The 21502-nt window shown below is 37.9% G+C and overlaps 2 protein-coding genes across 6 annotated transcripts; one reads left to right on the top strand and one right to left on the bottom strand.

Annotated features, from left to right (window-relative positions):
• Positions 1-828: 828 nt before the first annotated feature.
• Positions 829-14366, top strand: snpha (syntaphilin a). Of its 4 annotated transcripts, XM_079637329.1 has the most exons (6): positions 863-998; positions 7320-7420; positions 7725-7853; positions 9810-9959; positions 10456-11756; positions 13297-14366. In XM_079637329.1, the coding sequence occupies exons 2-5, from the start codon at positions 7377-7379 to the stop codon at positions 11738-11740; spliced, it is 1608 nt and encodes a 535-aa protein (XP_079493455.1). In that variant the 5' UTR covers positions 863-998; positions 7320-7376; the 3' UTR covers positions 11741-11756; positions 13297-14366. The 4 variants fall into 4 exon arrangements, with proteins under 4 accessions (XP_079493456.1, XP_079493455.1, XP_079493454.1 ...); XM_079637330.1 differs by lacking the exon at positions 13297-14366 and having other exon boundaries at positions 829-998; positions 7728-7853; positions 10456-12133; XM_079637328.1 differs by lacking the exon at positions 13297-14366 and having other exon boundaries at positions 876-998; positions 10456-11885.
• Positions 14367-14668: 302 nt separating this feature from the next.
• On the bottom strand, positions 14669-16928 carry fkbp1aa (FKBP prolyl isomerase 1Aa). 2 transcript variants are annotated; one of them, XM_079637332.1, is made up of 5 exons: positions 16734-16928; positions 16477-16524; positions 15698-15810; positions 15336-15485; positions 14669-15014 (listed from the first exon to the last, which is right to left on the bottom strand). In XM_079637332.1, exons 1-4 carry the CDS (start codon positions 16876-16878, stop codon positions 15357-15359), a joined length of 435 nt encoding a protein of 144 aa, XP_079493458.1. In that variant the 5' UTR covers positions 16879-16928; the 3' UTR covers positions 14669-15014; positions 15336-15356. The 2 variants fall into 2 exon arrangements, with proteins under 2 accessions (XP_079493458.1, XP_079493457.1); XM_079637331.1 differs by having other exon boundaries at positions 15311-15485; positions 16734-16883.
• Positions 16929-21502: the final 4574 nt, after the last annotated feature.

Raw genomic sequence — 21502 nt, 5'->3', positions numbered from 1 at the left:
AATTATGATAAAATCTGTCAAATACGATACATTAGTCTTTTGAGGAACGTTTATTTGTTCATCTCTTAATAATCATTGTATCGCATTGCATTATGTTTTGCCCCCTACAAAATAATAATAATAATCTTAACATATTTTAATGGGAGATATACTGTAGTGACAACTGATATATGCACATCAAATTATTATATTATATCTAAAATTATTATATGCATTTATAACTGTTATATGCATATGCATGTATAAATATTATGCATGTATAAATATTTATATAGTACTCTGCTATACTGTTATAAAGATCTCATTGATTTACATTACAAGCAAGCAATACAAATTTCATCTTACTTTTTGGCCTTATAAATATCAGCACCAGTACAATTATTTTGCTCAGTTTGGGCCTCTGAAAATGTTCCCCCCAATTTTATATACGAGCCATGAATGCCTGGTGTTTCAAAGATGATACTCAAAAAACACATAGGCATGCATATCTTCTGTTTTGATGTGTTGGTGTTTTGAACTTTATCCAACCAAATCAGTGTTACAAGCCTTTGCCATAGACTCCCACTGATGAACGTCAATACGCTACATTTAATCATGAAGAGTTTAATTACATTTTAAGCTGCTGTCTTGAAGCAATCGCCATGTGGTTAACTAACGTTTTAAAGGTTCAAAATCACTAAAGAGAGTTATGTGCGCACAATAACTGTACAAAAAAACTTAAAGTCCAGATCGCAAGATACCCTGATTCTCTGCGACCAGATAATTGTATCATTCTTAAACATTCGTGTCCTGCCCCTTTAAGAAACGCCGTTGCAGCGTCACGCAAATGCGTCGTTTCTGCTTTCGCAGGTCTCGTGCGCGCGCTCTCATCAGCAGCAGCATCCATCCATCAGTTCATCATCAACCGACCCGGGCGAAATGACAGCCAACAACATCCATGAACAAACTTCACTGGGAATGGGAGACTGCAAAGCAGCGTCGACGGAAAAGCAGAGGATGTAAGTCACGTTCAACCCGGTCTTACTCTTCTGTGTCACTAATTCTCTCGACTTTCATAAACTCGTAATGTTATGATGGAGGCTTCATCATCATTATTTGTGTATCATATGTAAGTGCGTTTCTCCGCATAAAACAGTTTAGACTAAGCTTGTTCTACAGCCTGATATAGTTTTGTGCCCTGCAAAACCAACGACGGGTTGTTGCAGCGTTTCAGTCTCAGACAGGCGGATAGTATTCTGCTGATATCACACACACTGTTACATAAGAACCGCCTGTGTGTCCTATTATACTCAGGGACGATTTACCTGCAACATATGGAGGGTGGTGAGTGACGTCATCACGCGGGTCCTGAAACCTTTAAATGTTTATATCTTGGCTTGTGTTACTGTATATTGCAGTACATGCAGGGATATGTCTCAGATATTTAAAATGTGGTCGGAAAAAAAATGCCCCTGTAGTGCCTTTTTTAAACTTTTATTTATATTAATATTATTTGTATTGTAGTCCTATCTGGCCATTGGCTTAGAGTTTCTGCAGACACCAGAGTGACCTGTGGCTGTCAGAGGCAAGTGTGTTGTTGAATGTGTAGTAATGTCAAATGAAAGTTAAATCAGCCCTAAAAACATTGGCTGGAGCTCCAAAACTTGACTGACAGTAAAATATTACTGTGATCAAACAGAAAAACGAGACAGTTGTCTAAGCTGAGCGTTTACTGTGTCATGATCTTGGGCATTATTCACAGGGACTTTTGTATTTAATGTTGATTTGGCAACAGACATAGTTGTTTGAATTGAACATTTATTTCAATTGATTGATGTCAATTGAAGTATATGACATTTCATTTTACATTTATTCATTTAGCAGACACTTTTATACAAAGCATCTTTTATCCATAGCAAGACAAAGTTTCAGATATTCAGAATAGTACAAGCTAGAACATGGGATTAAGAAATGATGAAAGAATAGAAGTTTTTTTTTAAGTCTTTAGTCATTTTTAAATAAAAAAAAATATAAATCTTTATTTTGAGTAAAGATTTAGAGGGCACATGAATTTGACGATTTGCACGGATAAATCATTTATTATAAACTCCAATATTCCATTAACCCTTAGTATTCAGTCATTTTCTGAATATTGTTAGGGATTGGGCTCTCCAATATAATGGAAATCTTTTTATTTCACAGAAAAGATCTATATATATATATATATTAGGGCTGTCAAAAGATTAATCGCGATTAATCACATCCAAAATAAAAGTTTGTGTTTACATAATATGTGTGTATACTGTGTAGAATTATTATGTATAAATACACACACATTCATGTATATATTTAAGGAATAATTGCATTTACTGTAAATGTATACTGTATATACATTTATATAATTTATATTATATATATATATAAATATAACCAATTTTTCTTAAATATATACATGATTGTGTGCGTTTTTATATATATAAATAATTATACACAGTACACACACATATATTATGTAAACACAAACTTTTATTTTGGATGCGATTAATCGCGATTAATCTTTTGACAGCCCTAATATATATATATAATTTTAAAACTGAATTAAAAGGAGCAAATATTGACCCATAAAATGTTAATTTCTTACACTTGTACCACTACTGAAAATGCTAATTTGTATTTTTCTAATGTGTATTATTTACATTACACATAGTCACCAAAACATTTGCGCATTAATTTAGATTTAAGACGTTCCAAAAAACATCCGCCTATGTGTACGATCAACGCCAAGTCCCTTTTATTTCTATAGGGCTTTAGACAATACATATTGTTTCAAAACAGCTTTACAGTATTAACAAGAATATAACAGTCAATATAGAAAACGATCAAATATAAGAGAATTAAAATTTTGCTGTAAAGCTGCTCTACCAAAGACAATAGTGTCATTATTTAGCTCAATTCAGTCCAACGTTGGTTCAGTTCAGTTCAATAACAGTGTTGGTGGTTTTAGCATCGTTCAAGTCAAGTCAAGTCAACTAATGTCTCACTCAATAAACCCACAGATTTACTTTAATCATCTATAAATAGTGCAGAAATATTTTATATTAATTTTACATTATAGCATTTCTTGTAATGTTTTCAAAATTCTGTAATGTTCTGTTTATTTACAGGTTTAAATAAAGAAAGACCCTTATTTACAATGTAGTCTCAGACTACAGCATATTTAGATATAGAATGATGAATGCTACATAAACATAACATAAACATAGTATTGCTGCGAATACAACAGAAATGAAAGTGAGCAACAGGAAGTAGTTTGAGGGGGTTTGTGTTAGGGATGGTAAAGATGGATTTGACGGTTCAGGCTGGTTGTGGAACATATGGATTCATAGTCTCCAGATATTGTGTCTGTGTCTGTGTCAATGTTAATCATAGTGCAGACCTTATGCTGTACACTGTCCTGAACTGAACCCTGTTGTACGCTCAGGGGCTATATACTGCCATATCACATTCTGCTTATTTATTGTGGAGGGTTTTATTTTTCAAAACAGTGTCAGGAAATGTTATCATACTTATATGATGCCCCCCCCCCCCCTTTCTTTTTTCTTTTTCCTTTTTCTTTGCTGATGACAGTGCAAACTTCTCAGCGAATCAATTTATTTGTCTTTGCACATTGCACACTGAAATAAACATTTTTCAGAGATCCAGAATCAGTCTAATCTATTGCAAAACTGCTTACAAAGGGTCGACTACTATTATCACATTTATGGATGACAGGAGATTCTTGGACAGTTGAGTATTCTGAGAACATTCATCAAATATGCATAAAAATAGTCTAGAAGCACATGAATCTCATAGTTCACACTAGCTTTGTCATCATGACATCCAGTGTTATGTCAGTCACACCCACACACACACTTGTCACTCATGTCACACATATCATGTAGACAATCAACGTTTCTGTCAGTGTGTGAATGGCTCAGTGCAAAGTGTGAAAGAATCTGTCCGCTGCATATATGTGTGAGTGCCTTTGTCTAGTTCATTTTGTGTATTGTTCTGAATGTTTGGTTTACATAAGCATTTATTGTGTTGTGAGTCATGTGGCATCCAGAATGAAATGCTCTCTGTTGGATTGTGTTTAGCATCTTGAGAATCTAATATTGTCTGGCATGTGTCTTCTTGGATTTGGTATTGTAGTGCGATGCAAGTTTACAGAGTCTCCTAATAAACACTTGTGTTTGTGGCTATCAAATGGCCACAGCAACTTATAGTTCAGCCAAAAATGTAAAAATTATGTCATAATTTACTCACCTTTTGTGTTATTCTAAACTCTCATGACTAGCTTTGTACCGTGCAACACATAAAGGGTGCGGCTTCAGAATGTCATATGACGTGTTTTTAGTTGTTTGTGTTTGGAAAATAACAGCATGAACATTTTGCTTTTGGGTCAATGAAAAATACATTATGTAATTCATTCATACAGCGACCTAAATACGGCTATTCTATGATGTACATATTTTTATTTATGAATACGTATATATTAATTAAAATGAATTAATTGTTATATGGGAATAAATTCAAAATGACTGTCTGGGTGATACAACTGTCCTAATATCATAACGAAGAAAAAGGCCTCATTAAAACAACAAAATTCTTGATACGAAAACTTAACTCATATAGTTTAGCATAATCTTTAATTGTTTTGAAGAAAAATATACATATGCTATTCAAAAGTGACAGTAAAGACATTTATATTATTACAAAAGAGTTATATTTATTAAATGCTTTAACAAATGCTGTTCATTGAACTTTCTATTCATCAAAGATTCCTGAAAAAACGATCACCATTTCCACAAAAATATGAAACTACTATTTCCAACATTGATAATAATAAATGTTTCTTGAGCAGCAGATCAGCATATTAGAATGATTTCTGAAGGATCATGTGACACTGAAGACTGGAGTAATGATGCTGGAAATTCAGCTTTACCATCAACGGAATATAAATTACATTTAAAATGTATTCAAATATAAATTCTAATAAAATGTCAAAATATTACAGGTTTTACTGTATTTTTAGTCAAATAAATCAGCCATGGTGAGTATAAGAGATCTTTCTAACCCCAAACTTTTGAATGATAGTGTATACATTTAAACAGCATGAACAGAAGTTGCGATAGTTTATTCTTCCCTATTGTGACGGATATCAGAGTGAAACAGCCTCTCGAACAAGAACAAATGTTGGGCGGCATTTGATTTTGTCCATCGGCATTTGATTGGTTGGTTGTGGTTTGCTATTGGTGGATGTCATGTGAGTGACAGGCTGTCCCGCCCTCAAGCCAGTAAACCTATCAGAGAAGAGATGTCGCTGCAAGAGTTATTTTGAGTAAAGATTAAGAGGGCACATGAATTTGAGATGTGCATGGATAAATCATTTATTATTCATATTCCATTAACCCTTTAATCACATCAGTGTGATAGAACGTTCAGTGCGTCACATTCAACTACTAAATTCAAATGTGGTTTCCCGCTGAGTCTGAGCTGGATGCGCTGAACGGCCGTCATATATCACAACTATTCAGTGATTTCAACCACATAATGTTTATTATAGGTTTCAGACATTTAAATACACAAAAGTACTAGCAAAAGAAGAAAAAAACACTTATAGTCTGTTAAATACACACTTATGTCTATGGAAGCGGCAATAATGATCCTTTCAATTATAATTTGACGACGTTAGATACGCATATAGCTAACTATAAAGTTGACTCTATTCTTCTCCCAGTTCATCAGCCACTTTCATGTATTTCAGGCTATAGTATCCAGCTGCAGACCCGCAGCACCACCAGTTTCAGAACCCCAGCGCCAGAACCGGAAGTAAGGGGCGGAGCTTACGTTCTAACACCAGCGCCAGAACCGGAAGTGAAGGGCGGAGCTTATGTTCTAAACCGAGTAACGCCACCTAATGTTTTGGAGCGTAATTTGCTTAGACACGAAACGGTATGCTTTTATTACACACGAAACGTCATATACGTATGTTATAACGATACATTAAGGTACATAAACATTGGGCTTCACCATATTTTTAATATCGTGGTCCGTTGTATGCATTTATATTTACTATGGTTCTTTTTTTATAATAATTTTGACAATGTATTTACCTACATATTGTAAATACAGTTGTTATGATAACACATTCATTTCTATTTGTATATAGGACAGTTAAGCTGTCATTTGTAACTATACAAGAATATAGAAACTATTTAGCTATTTTAGTAAAATGTTCTTATTAAAGTGACCTACTTACAAGCAGGAGTATGTTGTTTGTGCACCACAAATTGACACTTACCAATCAGGTATTTCAAATAATTGTAAACTAGCATGAGAGAAAATGCCACAAACTATTGTAAAGTGACACATACCATTGTTAAATTAATTATGAAAACTGGCACCAATCATTCAGAAGTGTGCTGGACCTTGACACTGGCTTTTCACAATGCAGAGTAGTGTACATCTGTAGATCCTATATATAATGTGGATACAGCAAGTCAAATATTTGAACAAAACATTCGGCATCTCCAGAAGGAATATATAAATTTAATTTGTAGTTATTGTAGACTTGTATTGTTTGTCTCATTGTCAATAACTCCGCCCCTCACTTCCGGTTCTGGCGCTGGGGTTCTGAAACTGGTGGTGCTGCGGGTCTGCAGCTGGATATATCTCATTTCAGGAGAAGTGGATGAATTTACGTGATGTAAATCCGACAGATGCGATTCTCTGAATTGCGGCGCAAACTGGCGCCTCCCATCGTGCGTTATAGATCAACTAACATGATCATTATAAAGGTACTTAAATGACAGAACACATTCACATATTTTAAAACCGGAATATAAGATAGTTCATGATATAGTTAACAAGTTTGTGAATATTTTAAATAAAAAAGGAAAAATAAAATAAAAGAGAAAAGAACTCACGCTGGGGCTCAGCTACAATATTTTAAACTTACATGTGAGAGGTAAAAAAAAAAAAAAATATTCTGATTTCATGGTGACTTAAAAACAAATCTCATTCACTGCTTTTTCAGATTTGAAAACCAGTTTTCCGTTAATCAGAATCATGTTGTGCAGCCCACATGCAGAAACACACATTAAAAAAACATAAATCAGGAAATAATATCATAGTGAGGAGCCCCTTATGTAGGTCAAGGTCAGTAAATCTTTTAAAAATATAATCTGAACATTTTGTATTCCATTAAAAAGATCCCCGTCCAAGAGACCAATATCCTCTCTCATCTCTTTGGTACTGACTGTATTTGATATTCTGTGGTGTGTGTGTGTGTTTTATAGAGATCTGTCCTGAAGAATCCTTGTAATTGTGCCGTTACAAGGTGCCAGTCCTTACCCATGTCCCTCCCCGTGAACCGAAGACCATCTGCTGGTTCCCGCAAGTAATGCTATCCGCCTTCTTGATCATGCATAATCAAACATACCAATAGTTTTCTGATTATTATGCTGTGATATATTCATTAAGCACCAGTAGTGTGAATTCCTTCAAAAACACATCCAGTTTCACTGTGACAGCATGTTTGAAATGGACGTCAGAGCTCAGCTGTCACTGTGTGTGTGTGTGTGCGTGTGTGTGTGTGTGTGTGTGTGTGTGTGTCCGTGTGTGTGTGTGTGTGTGTCCGTGTGTGTGTGTGTGTGCGCGCGCGTGCGTGCGTGCATGCGTGTGTGTGTGTGTGTGTGTCATAGAAGGTCTGCTGCCCCAAGCAGCACTCGACACTCGCTTGGGGACTCGACTGTCCGTAGCAGTTACTCTACAGCATCCTGCAAGTGCACAGAGAGCAATACTGTATCACGCTCCAACCCAGCCACACCACGGTGAGCGGCACACACACACACAAAGGCAGATTAGATTTGTCTTCCATTAGGGTCGTGTTCCAGATTTTGTATGGTGGCAAAAAGTACAGTACAAAAATAGAATTAATGAAACTGACATGACTCTATATCCATTTATAACTCTGGTTACTTGTGTCTAAATCGGAAATTCAGAAGGTCTGAAATAGTTCACACAAAAATTCTTAATTTTCTTTCCCTCATGTCATTCGGACCTCTGTAGAACACAAAACGAGATATTTTGTAGAATGTACAAGCTGCTCTTTTCTATGTGAAAGTGAATGGGGACTGGGGCTTTTATGCTACAAAAAAGGACAAAAAAGCACCATAAAAGTGACATACAGTATGGTAACCCATACTCAGAATTTGTTCTCTGCATTTAACCCATTCAATTTAGTGCAGTAAGTGCACACATTAGGAGTAGTCAGCACAGTGAATACACACACTGCAAACCGTGGACACACACACGAGAGCTGGCAGCAGTGGGCAGCCATTTTTGCTGTGGCACCCAGAGAGGGATTGGGGGTTTGGTGACTTGCTCAAGGGCATCTCAGTTTTTTCCTGCCCGTATTGAGGATCAAACCTGCAACCTTCGGGTTACCAGTCTGACACTCTAACCATTAGGGCACAACTGCCCATGAAAAGTAATTCATACTTGTACGCTACACTGTCCGGCCAAAAAACTTTGCTGTTTGTTTGTCAGTTCTTCTAACCCTAATTGATAGAGTGTGTAGTTTTTCAATTCTTATACAACCATGTTGGAAGACACATCATGGCCATATTCCAGGACGGCAATGTGCAGATTCATCAGGCTCAGATTGTGAAAGAATGGTTGTGAGGATCATGAAGAATAATTTTCACACATGAATTATCTCCTCTGAGTCAAGATCATAAATTCATTGAAAGTCTGTGGGATGTGCTGGAGGAGACTTTACAGAGAGCTGGACTCTTGCATTGACAATACAAGATCTGGACCAAAAATAGATGCGCCTCTTGATGGAAATTACATCACAACATTTTATTTTCATCAAGACGTGCATCATTTTTTTTTGTCAAGCATTAATGATCCAATCATGTACTCGTAAGCATTTGCAGATTGAAATCCAAACAGCAACTTTTTTTTTTTGCCGGGCAGTGTATATTCCAAGTCTTCTGAAGTCAAGACAGCTCTTATTCTCTGAAAATCTCTTCCTCTGTAGATCTCATTTACAATTGACTCGCAATGTAATTTTGTCTTTAATTAAATTTCCTTGTGAGTGGGACTGGTTTTGCATGCACGTCTTCCCCATTGCCATTACAAATTGCACGCTGTACAGATGGACTGGCTGGCAATAAAACTGACCTGGTATAGGGTCACTATATTGTCTTCGACAATAAAACTGTAGACCGGACAGCTTCTCAAATGTACAACATGAATGTTGAAGTTGCCAGTCACTCAAAGATGTAGAGCTATTTCAGCTTGAGTGAATCCCTGATCAAAGTAAAAAACGATTTGTTCACTGATGATGCTTAAGGATTGCGCCAAGCTTTTGCTGCCCCTAGTACAATCAAAAATGACATGCTATTATGTTGAGTACATGGTAAAAAGGTGTGATCAAAAGAAAACAACTTATGTCGATATTTTGAGAAAATAGCTATTTTATTTCGAGATCACAAGAAAACAAGAAAGAAAAAAGTACAATGCATGACCTCTCAGAGCTTCCTTAATTTTCTCTTCACCAGAAATAGAGAATCTGTTGCTTTTTGTGCAAGTGAGACGGGCATTTTCTTTACCTAAATGTTTTTATTGCCTAAATGTACACTGTCACACCATTTACAGAGCCTAATAATTACACTTGGGCCTGTTATTTCGTTTTATCTGTACCGTTAACATGTTAAATATTTTACAATTATTAGATTGATCACAATTAAATATTATTTATTCCTTGCTTTCTAAACTAGACGGCAGACAAAGTATGCGACCTGTAGTGAGAATCACGGGATCCGTCCACCAGCTCCTGAGCAGTACCTCACCCCACTGCAGCAGAAGGAAGTGTGTATTCGTCACTTACGAGCTCGGCTGAGGGAAAATGTGGAGAGGCTTCAGGACCGGTTAGTAGGGCTTCTATCTGTCAACGTGTCAGTGGAGTTTTACAGCTTCCTGCCATTCTAGCAGTACAAGATCATGTCCTGTGAATCATTCATGCACGCACGCACGCACACACACACACACACACACACACACACACATATAGCAGAACCTACCTAGTGTCTGAATATGCCTACTTCCCTACTATATGGTATTTAGAAAACAGTTGGCGAAAAGTACCTGAATAACCATCTGGCGAGATTCTGAAGTTTAAATCTGATGAACACTTTATTATCCCACAAGGCCACAGAAAAGGAGTTGTGAATGACAGTGAAGTACTGCCACATGACAGTGGTCACATGACATCTGTAGTACATCCTGATTGTAGGACATAGAACATACTTTTTTAATGGACATGAAGTTTCAAACCAAATGTAGTACCTACTAAACCATCTGCAATTTCGAATGCAGCATTGGATTTATTACTATGCCCTTGTTTTTTTTTTTGTACCACGGCAGAGACTCTGAGGTCGAGGAGTTGCGGATTCAGCTGACTAGGATGCAGGAGGACTGGATAGAGGAGGAATGTCATCGCGTAGAGGCTCAGCTGGCCCTAAAAAAGGCCCGGAAGGAGATCCGGCAGCTTCAGGAGGCTGTTGACACAGTTAAGTCCAACCTGGGGACAGAGGCAGATCAACAGGACTGCAAGTCTGAAGGTCTAGGCGTCGGTAGGATAAGCCAACGGTTTGGGGCATCAAGGTCTTGTGGTTGCTCTCCGGCCCACACCATGAGTCGCAGTGCCACCTTCACCAGGCTGAGCACTGATACGTCACCTGGCGCTACAGACCGCAATGGAAATGTATGTTCTGATCGCTACATTCCCGCCAACAGAGGGGCAATGACGTTACCGAGAGGTAATGGGCGTACTCATCTACTTCTGGAAGCAGCTTTACTGTCTGAACAAGTCCCTCACGCAACGCTATGCTCCACTTTGTCGCGATCATCAACCTGCGAGAGATTGTGTAGCGGAGAGACGGTGTTGCCTGTGAGCCGGTCCTGTCATGCTGTTAATAACAACTGTAGCTGTGGTCCACATGCCTATCTCCCACACCACCATCTGTTTCTGCACCTCCCACAGGAGGAAGCACCACCTCCTCCTCCTCCAACAGCACCCCCTAGTGCATCCGAAGTGAGTGACAGGCCAGGGTACCGGTCGCAGGCCTGTAGCCCCACCATAACCTGGATCTCCGAAGAGTGCGGAGGAGAGGAATTGAGCGTCATCACTTCAGCAACGTGCGCACCAGACGTCACTTTAGCTGAGCCGCTGGTGTTTTCTCCATCCTCGGCCACTACATCACCTGCTCAGATGTCTTACATCACAGAAACTTTACCGCTAGACAGCACAGTTGAATTTACATCATCAACAGTGACATCAACAGTGCTGACCAAGCCACAGGTTCAGCAACCGTGTCCCAGAGCGTCACCACCTCTCGAGCTGCCGCCACTGGAAACAACGGTAGTAAACGTCGTTGATGAAGATGGAGTGGGGGAGGATGGAGAATCATCTCCCCCTCAGAGGAGCCACTGGAGCCGCTATTTCCTGATCGACCTCCTAGCGGTGGCCGTTCCGGTAGTTCCGACAGTGGCGTGGCTTTGCCGAGGGCCACGGACTGAAGGCATGCCGATGTACAACATGAGCTCCCTGTTGCGCGGATGCTGCGCCGTCGCGCTACACTCTCTCAGACGGGTTGGCAGTGGCTGTGCTCGCGGCCCCTCGGGAACAGGAAACGCGACACCTATCTGATAACTTTAACATTACAGTACCATCAAAAACTTTTACCTGGACCTTGTGTGAACTCTTTGTCCTTGATCTCCCAGTTGGTAATATCTTTGAACCAAGGAGGCGTACATCTGTTCTTGGTTCAAATGCGCTTTTGAGACAAAGATCGAGGGAATGTGGCCCTAATTTGCACGGACACTCAGAAGTTTCAAGGCTCATTTCCACCATTTGTTTTCCTTTTCCTTCTGGTTCTCTTATCTGCTTTATTTCCTCCCTTTCCTGGCTGAAACTCAACAGGCAGTAGCAGTCAAAAGTAGAGCAAACAGCAATGACCAATGAGTCCAAGCTACACAATGTACAGAAGTTTAGGCCTTTTAAGCACAGATTTAAAAATAATAATTAAATGCCTTAAGAGTTATTTTTATTCTGTTCATCCAATGAAAATTGTATTACTGAAATATTGACCTTGGTCCATCATCACTGTCAGTTAAAGAAAATGTGCAACATCCCCCCTATGGGATTTTAGTGATATGATATTTACTCACTGACATTATAGTGTAAATAATTTGAAATATTCTAATGTAAACTGTTCTATCGAACTGAATTAATTCTGCTCGTTTCGTGAATGAGGCCCATTTACAGGAAAACATGTAACTTTAGGTAGGTTATACAGGTGCTGGTCATAAAATTAGAAAATCATCAAAAAGTTGATTTATTTCAGTAATTCAACTTAAAAGGTGAAACTAATATATTATATAGACTCATTACATGCAAAGTGAGATATTTCAAGCCTTTATTTGTTATATTTTTGATGATTATGGCTTACAGCTTATGAGACCCACGAAATCAAAATCCCAGAAAATTTGAATATTACATGAAATCACACAGTAATACCATGGTCATTGAACCAGGTTTTGGTTCTTTTGGCAGTGTGGGCAGGTGCAAATCCTGCTGGAAAACGAAGGAAGCATGAAGTGCTCTGGAAATGTCCTGGTAGACGGCAGCGTTGACTCTGGATTTAATAAAGCACATCACTTTTGCATCTCATTTGGTCCCAGAGTCTGGAGGAAGAGAGGAGAGGCACACAATCCAAGATGCTTGAAGTCCAGTGTGAAATTTCCACAGTCTGTGTTGGTTTGGGGAGCCATGTCATCGGCTGGAGTTGCAAATGAGATGCAAAATTTGCTCTCATCAGAAAGAGGACTTTAGTCCACTGTGCTTTATTAAATCCAGAGTCAACGCAGCCGTCTACCAGGACATTTCCAGAGCACTTCATGCTTCCTTCAGTTTCCAGCAGGATTTGCCCCTGCCCACACTGCCAAAATAACCAAAACCTGGTTCAATGACAATGGTATTACTGTGTAATTACTGTGTGATTTCATGTAATATTCAAATTTTCTGGGATTTTGATTTCGTGGAATACATAAGCTGTAAGCCATAATCATCAAAATTATAACAAATAAAGGCTTGAAATATCTCACTTTGCATGTAATGAGTCTATATAATATATTAGTTTCACCTGTTAAGTTGAATTCTTGAAATAAATCAACTTTTTTATGATATTCTAATTTTATGACCAGCACCTGTATAGACATGGGTACAACTTGTTCTTCATGAAGAGAACATTTCAAGCCTATAGCTCGAACAAATTAGCAGGGCTTTCAAATGTTAAACCTTTACATACCTGTTGCTAAGCAACCATTGTGCCAATCCATCTTATTTCATAAAATATGAACACATAAAGCAAGAGGCATCCAGAAATTGTTTGGATCTCTAAAAAACAAGCTTCACTCATTCACATAAAAATGCCTAAACTAATGTGGTGTTTTGTGGATCACTACTATGATGTCATTCTTGACTTTTCTACTGAAGTTATGTTTTATCATTTGCACAACTGTGCTTCTTCATACATGAGCAAAAGGAATTTTGAAACTGCTTGACGGTGCATTTGCATAATATTTATGGAATTATTTGAATTGTATCAGCTTATTTGCTAAACATGCCAAATTGTATTGATAAAGCAATGGAAGGTGATGACCTAAGATGACTTTATTAATCTGTTGTTGGGTGGTAGATTTTCAGTTGTTTTAAACTCAGTCTCAGGTGGAACTCAGGTGAATAGTACTAGAGAGGATGCAAAATTAGTCAAAACCCATGCCAAAACATTCATTCATTAGAAACACAAAGGCTTATACATAACATTTGTGAACATGTACATTTACTGTCATAAATGTCTTGTTTTTAGATTATTTGATCAACGCATCGCTTCAAAACCAATGAGTCTAACTACTGCATGCATCCAGATTTCAGTAATGCAATTATGTAACTAATTCATGCATTTGTAAAACAAAGTCTTCGGTTTATTTGAAGTAAAACAAAAGAACAAAACCGAGTAATCATGGCATTCCAGTAGATTATTGTAAGGGCTTAGAGCGCATGTTAGCACAAGAATTCCTCATAGTTAACTATCAATATACTTAGAGATTATATTGCAAGTAGACATTTGAATAAACAACTCATGCTGATTTGAACAGCAACGTTGCAAAGTATGATTGTGTGATGATTTAGACAGAGCCCATCAACACTCGATCCTAATTGTAAATTTGGATTGTTTGGTTCAATTGCACCTTGACAATAAAAGTGTTTCATTAAAATGACATGGCTTCTGTTGTGCTAATTATTATTATTATTTTTTAATTTGCAGTGTCTTCTTTCCTCAAATAAAGCAGAATGCTGTGACAAAACAATTAACGTTTAACAGTTGTGTGGGGTGGGATTTAGACCAATGAGATTGTACTGTGGGCGGGGTTACCCAGCACAAAATACACAGTATCAGAGATGGGCAACAAATTACTTACAATGTTCTGCCATTTATCATCACATATGACATGATTATGATGCACCTGCAAAACACACCATTCCTGTTTCCCAATCAACACATCAGAGACCAGCTTAATGTTTTATAAACAATTTATTTTCAAGTAGTTTGTTTTATACTTAACCAGATTTCCCCACCAGAGTACTTATTACCAGCTCAGCCAAAACCCTGTTGCTGTGATCGCGTTTACAACACAGAAATCAAATATAAAAAGAGAGAAGGGGAAAAAAAAAAGAAACTTGTGTCTTAGTGAACTTCCAATGATTGAGAGTATTACCAGTGATTATGTCAAGCAGAAAAGAAATAAAAAGGCAACAAAATATACAAATGCAAAACAGAGCTAAGCTAAGTGGTATCGCTATTAACACTACCCCTTTTGAGGATCACATGCATGGAGCAATGTTCCTTAAAAAGGTTGACCTGGAAGAAAACAAAGAGAGAGGTTTATTAAACAACTGAACCGTGTTCCTCAAAGGCCATAAATACGATTACAAGGGTTTAATCGAAGAGCCTGTTAAATAAACTCTACAGGACAGTTAAGACCAAGACTAGAATAATCTCCTTTAAAGATTATCTGGTAGTTATTAAAGTCATCCACGCATGATGCAACTGGATGAACTGACTACGAGATGGTTTTTCATGCATTGAGTGTTTTAAAAACTGAGCAACAATAACAAATCAACTCAAAAGAAAAATGTGGAACATTTTGCACATACCCTGAAAGAATGAATAGGGAATAACCTGAGTCCAATTGTGGGGGCTTTATTCCAAGCCAATCAGCTCCACATCGAATACGAGGGTGGCGTTGGGAGGAATGATGCCCGGGTGCCCCTTGCTCCCATAAGCAAAGTCTGGAGTGCAGGTCAGCTTGGCACGCTGCCCGACACTCATCTGTTACAAGGGGGAAAAGGTAATTTGGACTAATTAGGTCCAGTACGAAACAATGAATAGAGGTTAAATGAGTGACATGGGTTTGTTATCAAAACCCTACTAGACAGAGAGAGAGACCTACTTTATAAACAGACAGTTACAAACAGATTCATATAGGCAGACTTATATAGCAAATCAAATCCATTTTGATTTCAGGAAGAATGAGCATTTACCTGGGCTACTCCCTCATCCCAACCACGGATCACTTCCTGTTTGCCGATTTTGAATTTGAAAGGCTTTCCTCGGTCCCGGGAAGAGTCGAACTTGCGTCCATCTGTCAGGGAGCCTGAGAGAAAAAATAAATAAATGGGAATATTTAAAACGTATGAATTATGCAAAAAAAAAAAAAAAAAAAAAAAAAAAAAAAAAAACATACCTTCAAATCATGATTAACGTCTAAAAGTAAAAGCGTTTTATGTCTTATTTATTCGCAATAATTTGCATTCAATAATACAACCCAATGAGCGCCCAGTTCGTTCGAATCAAAATATGTTTTGACAGTTATGGGCGCGTTGAAATCGAAGCATTTTGAAAAGCATGTCGAACCGATTCGAATTGCAGCATTTTTTTTTTTTTGGCACCATAGCTGGAGAAAATTAAAACCGCTCGAATGTGATGTTCAGACCGAATCTCCTAAAACGTTTTTCTGACTGGACTGCCCGCTATTTTTAACACAGCCCATCTCATCGTAAATGACGGCAATAAAGCCACCGTATATCCGCAAAACCAGGCCAAGGTTTACAAATCCAGCGCTGTTTTAAAAGTCGCATTTAAGAGTTTTCAGTAAAAGGAACGACCAAAGACGTGGTAAATATTAGGCCGCATAAAAATAAAAAAATGTAAAGCCTTGAGCGGATCGCGGATACGAAAGTATCTATTGTCAATGCGGCTAGCAGCTAATGCTGGCTAACACCCTTCAGGGATTCATCAACACGATCACTTGTCAACTTACCCACGTAGTGCACGACACAGGTCTGTCCTTTTTTAGGGAAAGTACTTCCTAAAAATCCAAACAAGAAGAAAAAAAACCGATTAAAATCGCAGTCAAATCCTGTGGGAGGAGGTTAACGTTAGTGGTTAGCTAGCAGGCTACCGCCCGTGATGCCAAATACATGCAGAATAAATCGATTTAAAATTCGACTCATTTGATATATTTAAGCATTATGGTTTTTGAATGGTCGATGTGATCCCATATGTGATGCCTTTTACCGTCTCCAGGAGTAATGGTTTCAACCTCGACTCCCATCCTGGCTGCTTGTTTTGACTCCTGAAGCTCTGCACACAAAATGCGCTCCAGTAATTCAGTAATTGTGATTGAGGGCAGAAACCCCCTGTCTGCGCCACACTCGAGCATCAGCGCCCCCAGCGACCGAACACCGAACCGCGCTCTACATCTGCACGTCCATCACAGTTTCCCAACCATAATAATAACATTAAAATGAAAATGCTAACTTGGTATTAGCCAACACAAATACAGTATTTAACACGTAGTGATTATTTAACAAAAGTAGTGACACGTAACTGATATAAACATGTATAATACCTGAACCTGACCATAGACTATAAAAAAACCTGACACCATAAGTAGGCCTACCATATAAGTAGCCTAGCCTATGGCATCAGAAACCATCGTACTTCGTACATCAAGAGCATGCATAACAATATTAATAAAGACTATAGAATAACTTAAAAGGGTCTTTGATATTTATTTGGTAGTTGTGTGTTCTGTCTTAGAATTAATTTAGAAAAGGTAGCAATCGCTAAGTGTAATGAAATTCACATACATTTACAGCTGTGTGTGTATTTTCATGTATACGTTTAATTTTCCATTACACGACAGTGTACACAAGACGAGTGCTGATATTTAATTACATTTTTTAATAGCTTATCCAACTCCGCCCACAGTATACCAAACCACACCCCTTACAACCATAGACTGTAAAAAAAAAAAGCTTCATTATCGCCACCTAGTGAGAAGAAGATCACAGACGGCAGAATTAATTTGGTTTCCCCCAGCTTTTAAAGTATATTTTAATTATGAAACTATGCCATGAGTTTGCGTCTTCCAGACAAGGGCCAAGGCTGCATTAGTGGTGAGGCATTTTATATGAATCAACTCAACCGATTCGTTCAAAACACTGATTCATTCAGGAACGCCACTGTGTTTCTCGGTAAGCAACTTGGTTCTGCTTTGCCTTTGTTTGCGACAAAGTAAGTGACAATGTTTTGTCTACAATGTAAATTACTTGTTAACTTATTGGCTATCTGTAGTACTGAATATAAGCAGGGCTGCTTATCGACGCCATCATGCATACAAGCGAACCACAGTGCTGATATTCAGAACAACAGCACTCTTGTTTGTGTGATATTACTTTAGACCTTAATTTTTTTTAATAACAACATTTTAAAACAGAACAAATTCATCAATAAATTCAAAGAAAGGAGGGAAACAAACAGACATATGTTTATTTAGGGAGAATCATACATGTTTGCAATGCACATATTGCATGCAAACGCTCCCATTTTAAACATCTTCTTCACCCATGTAACTTTTGACATTACCTGGATTGTCTTGAAACTTTAGTGCAAGTTTATGTTTGGCTTGAGTTTCCCTCAACCTTGATTCATGACTGGTTTCACACTTAAATGATGTTGTTGTGATGTTGGGTAAGCTCTAGATTTATGAAATTGGTTTGTTGACTTGAAACTCGACATCCTGACATGTAAATCAGCACTTGTGTTGCAGTGTTTTTGATTAGATGATTCTGAAGATTTTTTTTTGCTTGAGAGACAGATTTGTTTGCATTAAGATGTGATGTTATACTAGGCTTTGATTTGAAGATGAAACTCTTGACTGATAGATTTGTTGACAATATGGCACTTTGTGGAAGTGTGGCACTGTTAGACCTAAAAAGTTAAGAAAACATTAATAAATCGTATCAGATTTACTCCACTTACACAGGTAACATTCCCAGAACTTTAGCTATCATTCTGGCAAGGTTCACTAAAAGTTATAAACAAAAAAAAAATTCTTCCAGTAACGTAAATATAATTTTTGTTTGAAGTTACCTGGTGTTTAATGTTCTTCAAATGTTCCCGCAAAAACATTATTTATACGTCGTTCATGGAGCATGTTTTAGCTGGACATTCGTCTGATATTTTTAAAGTGCCCCTATTATGTTGTTTTTTCTTCAAAAAAATACTTTTAATGCAGTGTGTGTTATAGCTGTTTGTAAATGTAAAAGCTCTGCAAAGTTTTAAAAATGAAAGTGTATGGTACGGCGATTAAAGTTTTATATATATATATATACTCATAAAAGAAAGAATCGATTCTGAATTGCCGAAACAAGTCGTCAGCAATTCCAGTCTCACTTCCTGTTACATACCTATTCAATTTCCAGCCTATGGTCTTCATTGGCTGCCCTCGAACAACGTCTTCTTTGACCCACCCTCAAACACTTTAGTTGCTTCTGAAGCATGGTAGAGTTTTGTTCGTGTTGTCGACATGTTGAGAAGATACTATTTCCAGCACTGCAAAAGGATGAGGAAAAACCAACGCCATTGTTCCTCTTACTATATCAGTGTATCAAGTGCTGTGGAAGATTCGGAGCGGAAATTCAGATTCCTAACGCGTTTCGTTTTCAACACGTGGAAGTTTTAAAGGGGTGGTAAAATGCCATTTTCACAATATGTAAAATAAATCTCTGATGAGTGTGTGTGTGAAGTTTTAGCACAAAATACCCCACAGATATTTTTATATAGCATGTTAAAGTTGTCACTTTTTGAGGGTTTGAGAAAACGAATCGTTTTGTGCCTGGCCCTTTAAATGCAAATGAGCTGCTGCTCCTGACACAGAGGGCGGGGTTTCAAGAGCTTGTGTGTGTTAGCAGCTGCGATTACCTCACGCACACACACTAAAATGGCAGAAACTGTTCTACCTTTAATGTTAAAACGGAGTCAGACAAAGATAGAGAGACTCAAGAAGAAGTGACAACATGTAGAAGCAACAGGACGTCTCTGAATGGTTAGTTTATGAATTTATGTTGCTGATGTGGAGTTAACTATCTTCAATTAGCATATTCTGTCATGGTAATCTATAAATCGCTCGTATAGGAACTGTTGTGAGATGCACACAGAGTGACTTTCTATTGCAATTGAAAAGATGGATGCTAAAGTTTGAGCTGACTCACAAATGTACTCTTATACAACAACTCTTCCTCTTCTCAACATGGACTGCGTGTTCCCGGGGGCGGGGCTTATGTACATTTTAGTCTTGCTGATGTCACTAACCCGGGAGGAATGTCGTGTAGTTCCTACCAGCCGTTTTTTGTAGTCCTTTTCTTTAAAAGCAAATATCTTCCTTTGCTTTGAACTTTGAGCGTTGTAACTTTGCAGATGTTGTTTATGCTCAAACAGCAACATTACACACAAACTAAAGTTAGAAAAGTGAAATCATACTTTACCACTTATTTAAACATTCAGAAATATAATAATAAGAAATAATGTTTTCATAACTTAATGGGAACGTTAGCAAAACGTTCAGGGTGGACATTGGATGACACTAGTACATCTTACCTTGTGTGTCCGAGATCTTGTTGAATCTTCTTCTGATGTGCTTCATTGATTGGGTTCAGATAGAAAAACACTAAACCCACCAGCAAAAGGTGATTGGTATGGGGGAGGAAAGCAGTTTCAGTGCCAAGATGACTCCATCCGCATGACTACATGCACCTGCTTTATATCCTGTGAAGCTTCAACAAAACACATTGCTCTGTGTAAACATTTCAATATGAACATACTTCCATACAAAGCGCTGAACTACTGCAAACAGAAGCGTGATTTTGTTTTGCTCAAACATTCTTGCCTGACAGTATTTAAAAACTTGCAGGACATGAACAATTGTACTTGAATGAAGGCCCAGAGTCCACAATGTTTTTAAAAACTGACAGACTGCCACATTAAATCAGGCCGTACATTAGCTCGGAGAGAGCGAGTGCTGACTCACTGCAGTCCGTGTCAGATGCCAGCAGACAGACCTCCTCTGAGCTTGATGCAAAACCTCGAGCATGAAACAAACAAGGACCCCGGGCCCCTGCAGGAGGGGGCCTGAACAGCAAACTCATCCACCATCTGGCAGCATTGACCTGACCAAACTAGATGGTGCTTCCCTGAGCAAAACTCGCAACCACCAAAAGTGTTTAGGCTATGTGGTTGTTAGGGTGTCCTGATTGGTTTTAATTAGTGGTAGTGATTATTGGTGTGGTATCTAGGGTGTTGCTATTGCTTACTGGCCCAAGTTCAGACCTTCAAGTCTATATAATATTCTGATCTCTACTTATGTGTAAATCTATGAGATTTTGTCATCCATTTTATCACTCGGCAGGCATTGTATGTCTGTTTGCTTATAAAAGTAATAGCACACCTCTCCTCAACAAGATTTGAGTTATCGATTTATCCTTAGCACAAGCAGTGCCAATCTGGACCGATGACAAATGTGTTCAAGATAAAGAAAAAGGTCAAATCTTAAAAATCTTTAAAAGTCTAGTTTAAAATAAGTGTGCCCAGTTCTTAGAAATTTTAATTCATGTTGGTTTCACATGACAGTTGGTTACACCACATTAGTTTGTTTTTTGCCAGGCAATTTTTTTCAAATATTATCAGAGAGTGAAACCGTTTAATTTAAATGTTACAAAATTCTCTAAAATGTCATGTTGTGTAACTGTCAAGTAAAAAGGAATCATATACTTTCCTTACATCCCGAATACATGATATATATATATATGGTAAAGTTTTTTTTTTTTTTTGCACAAATCATTAATTATTATTTCACAAATATGAAGGTGTTGGTAGGCTGCACTGCATGATATTGTACAACCTGAATTAACCATGCCATTAAAATTGGTTGGGCCACATGACTGTTTGTAGATTGTTATTTGATGGACAAAGTTACAATCAAAAAAAGCATTTAAGCATTGGTG

The sequence above is a fragment of the Phoxinus phoxinus genome (assembly GCF_949152265.1).
Source record: "Phoxinus phoxinus genome assembly, chromosome: 15".
NCBI classification, from domain to species: Eukaryota; Metazoa; Chordata; class Actinopteri; order Cypriniformes; family Leuciscidae; genus Phoxinus; species Phoxinus phoxinus.
Note: the sequence above shows the minus strand (reverse complement) of the source record. Positions and strands in the feature narration are given on the sequence as shown.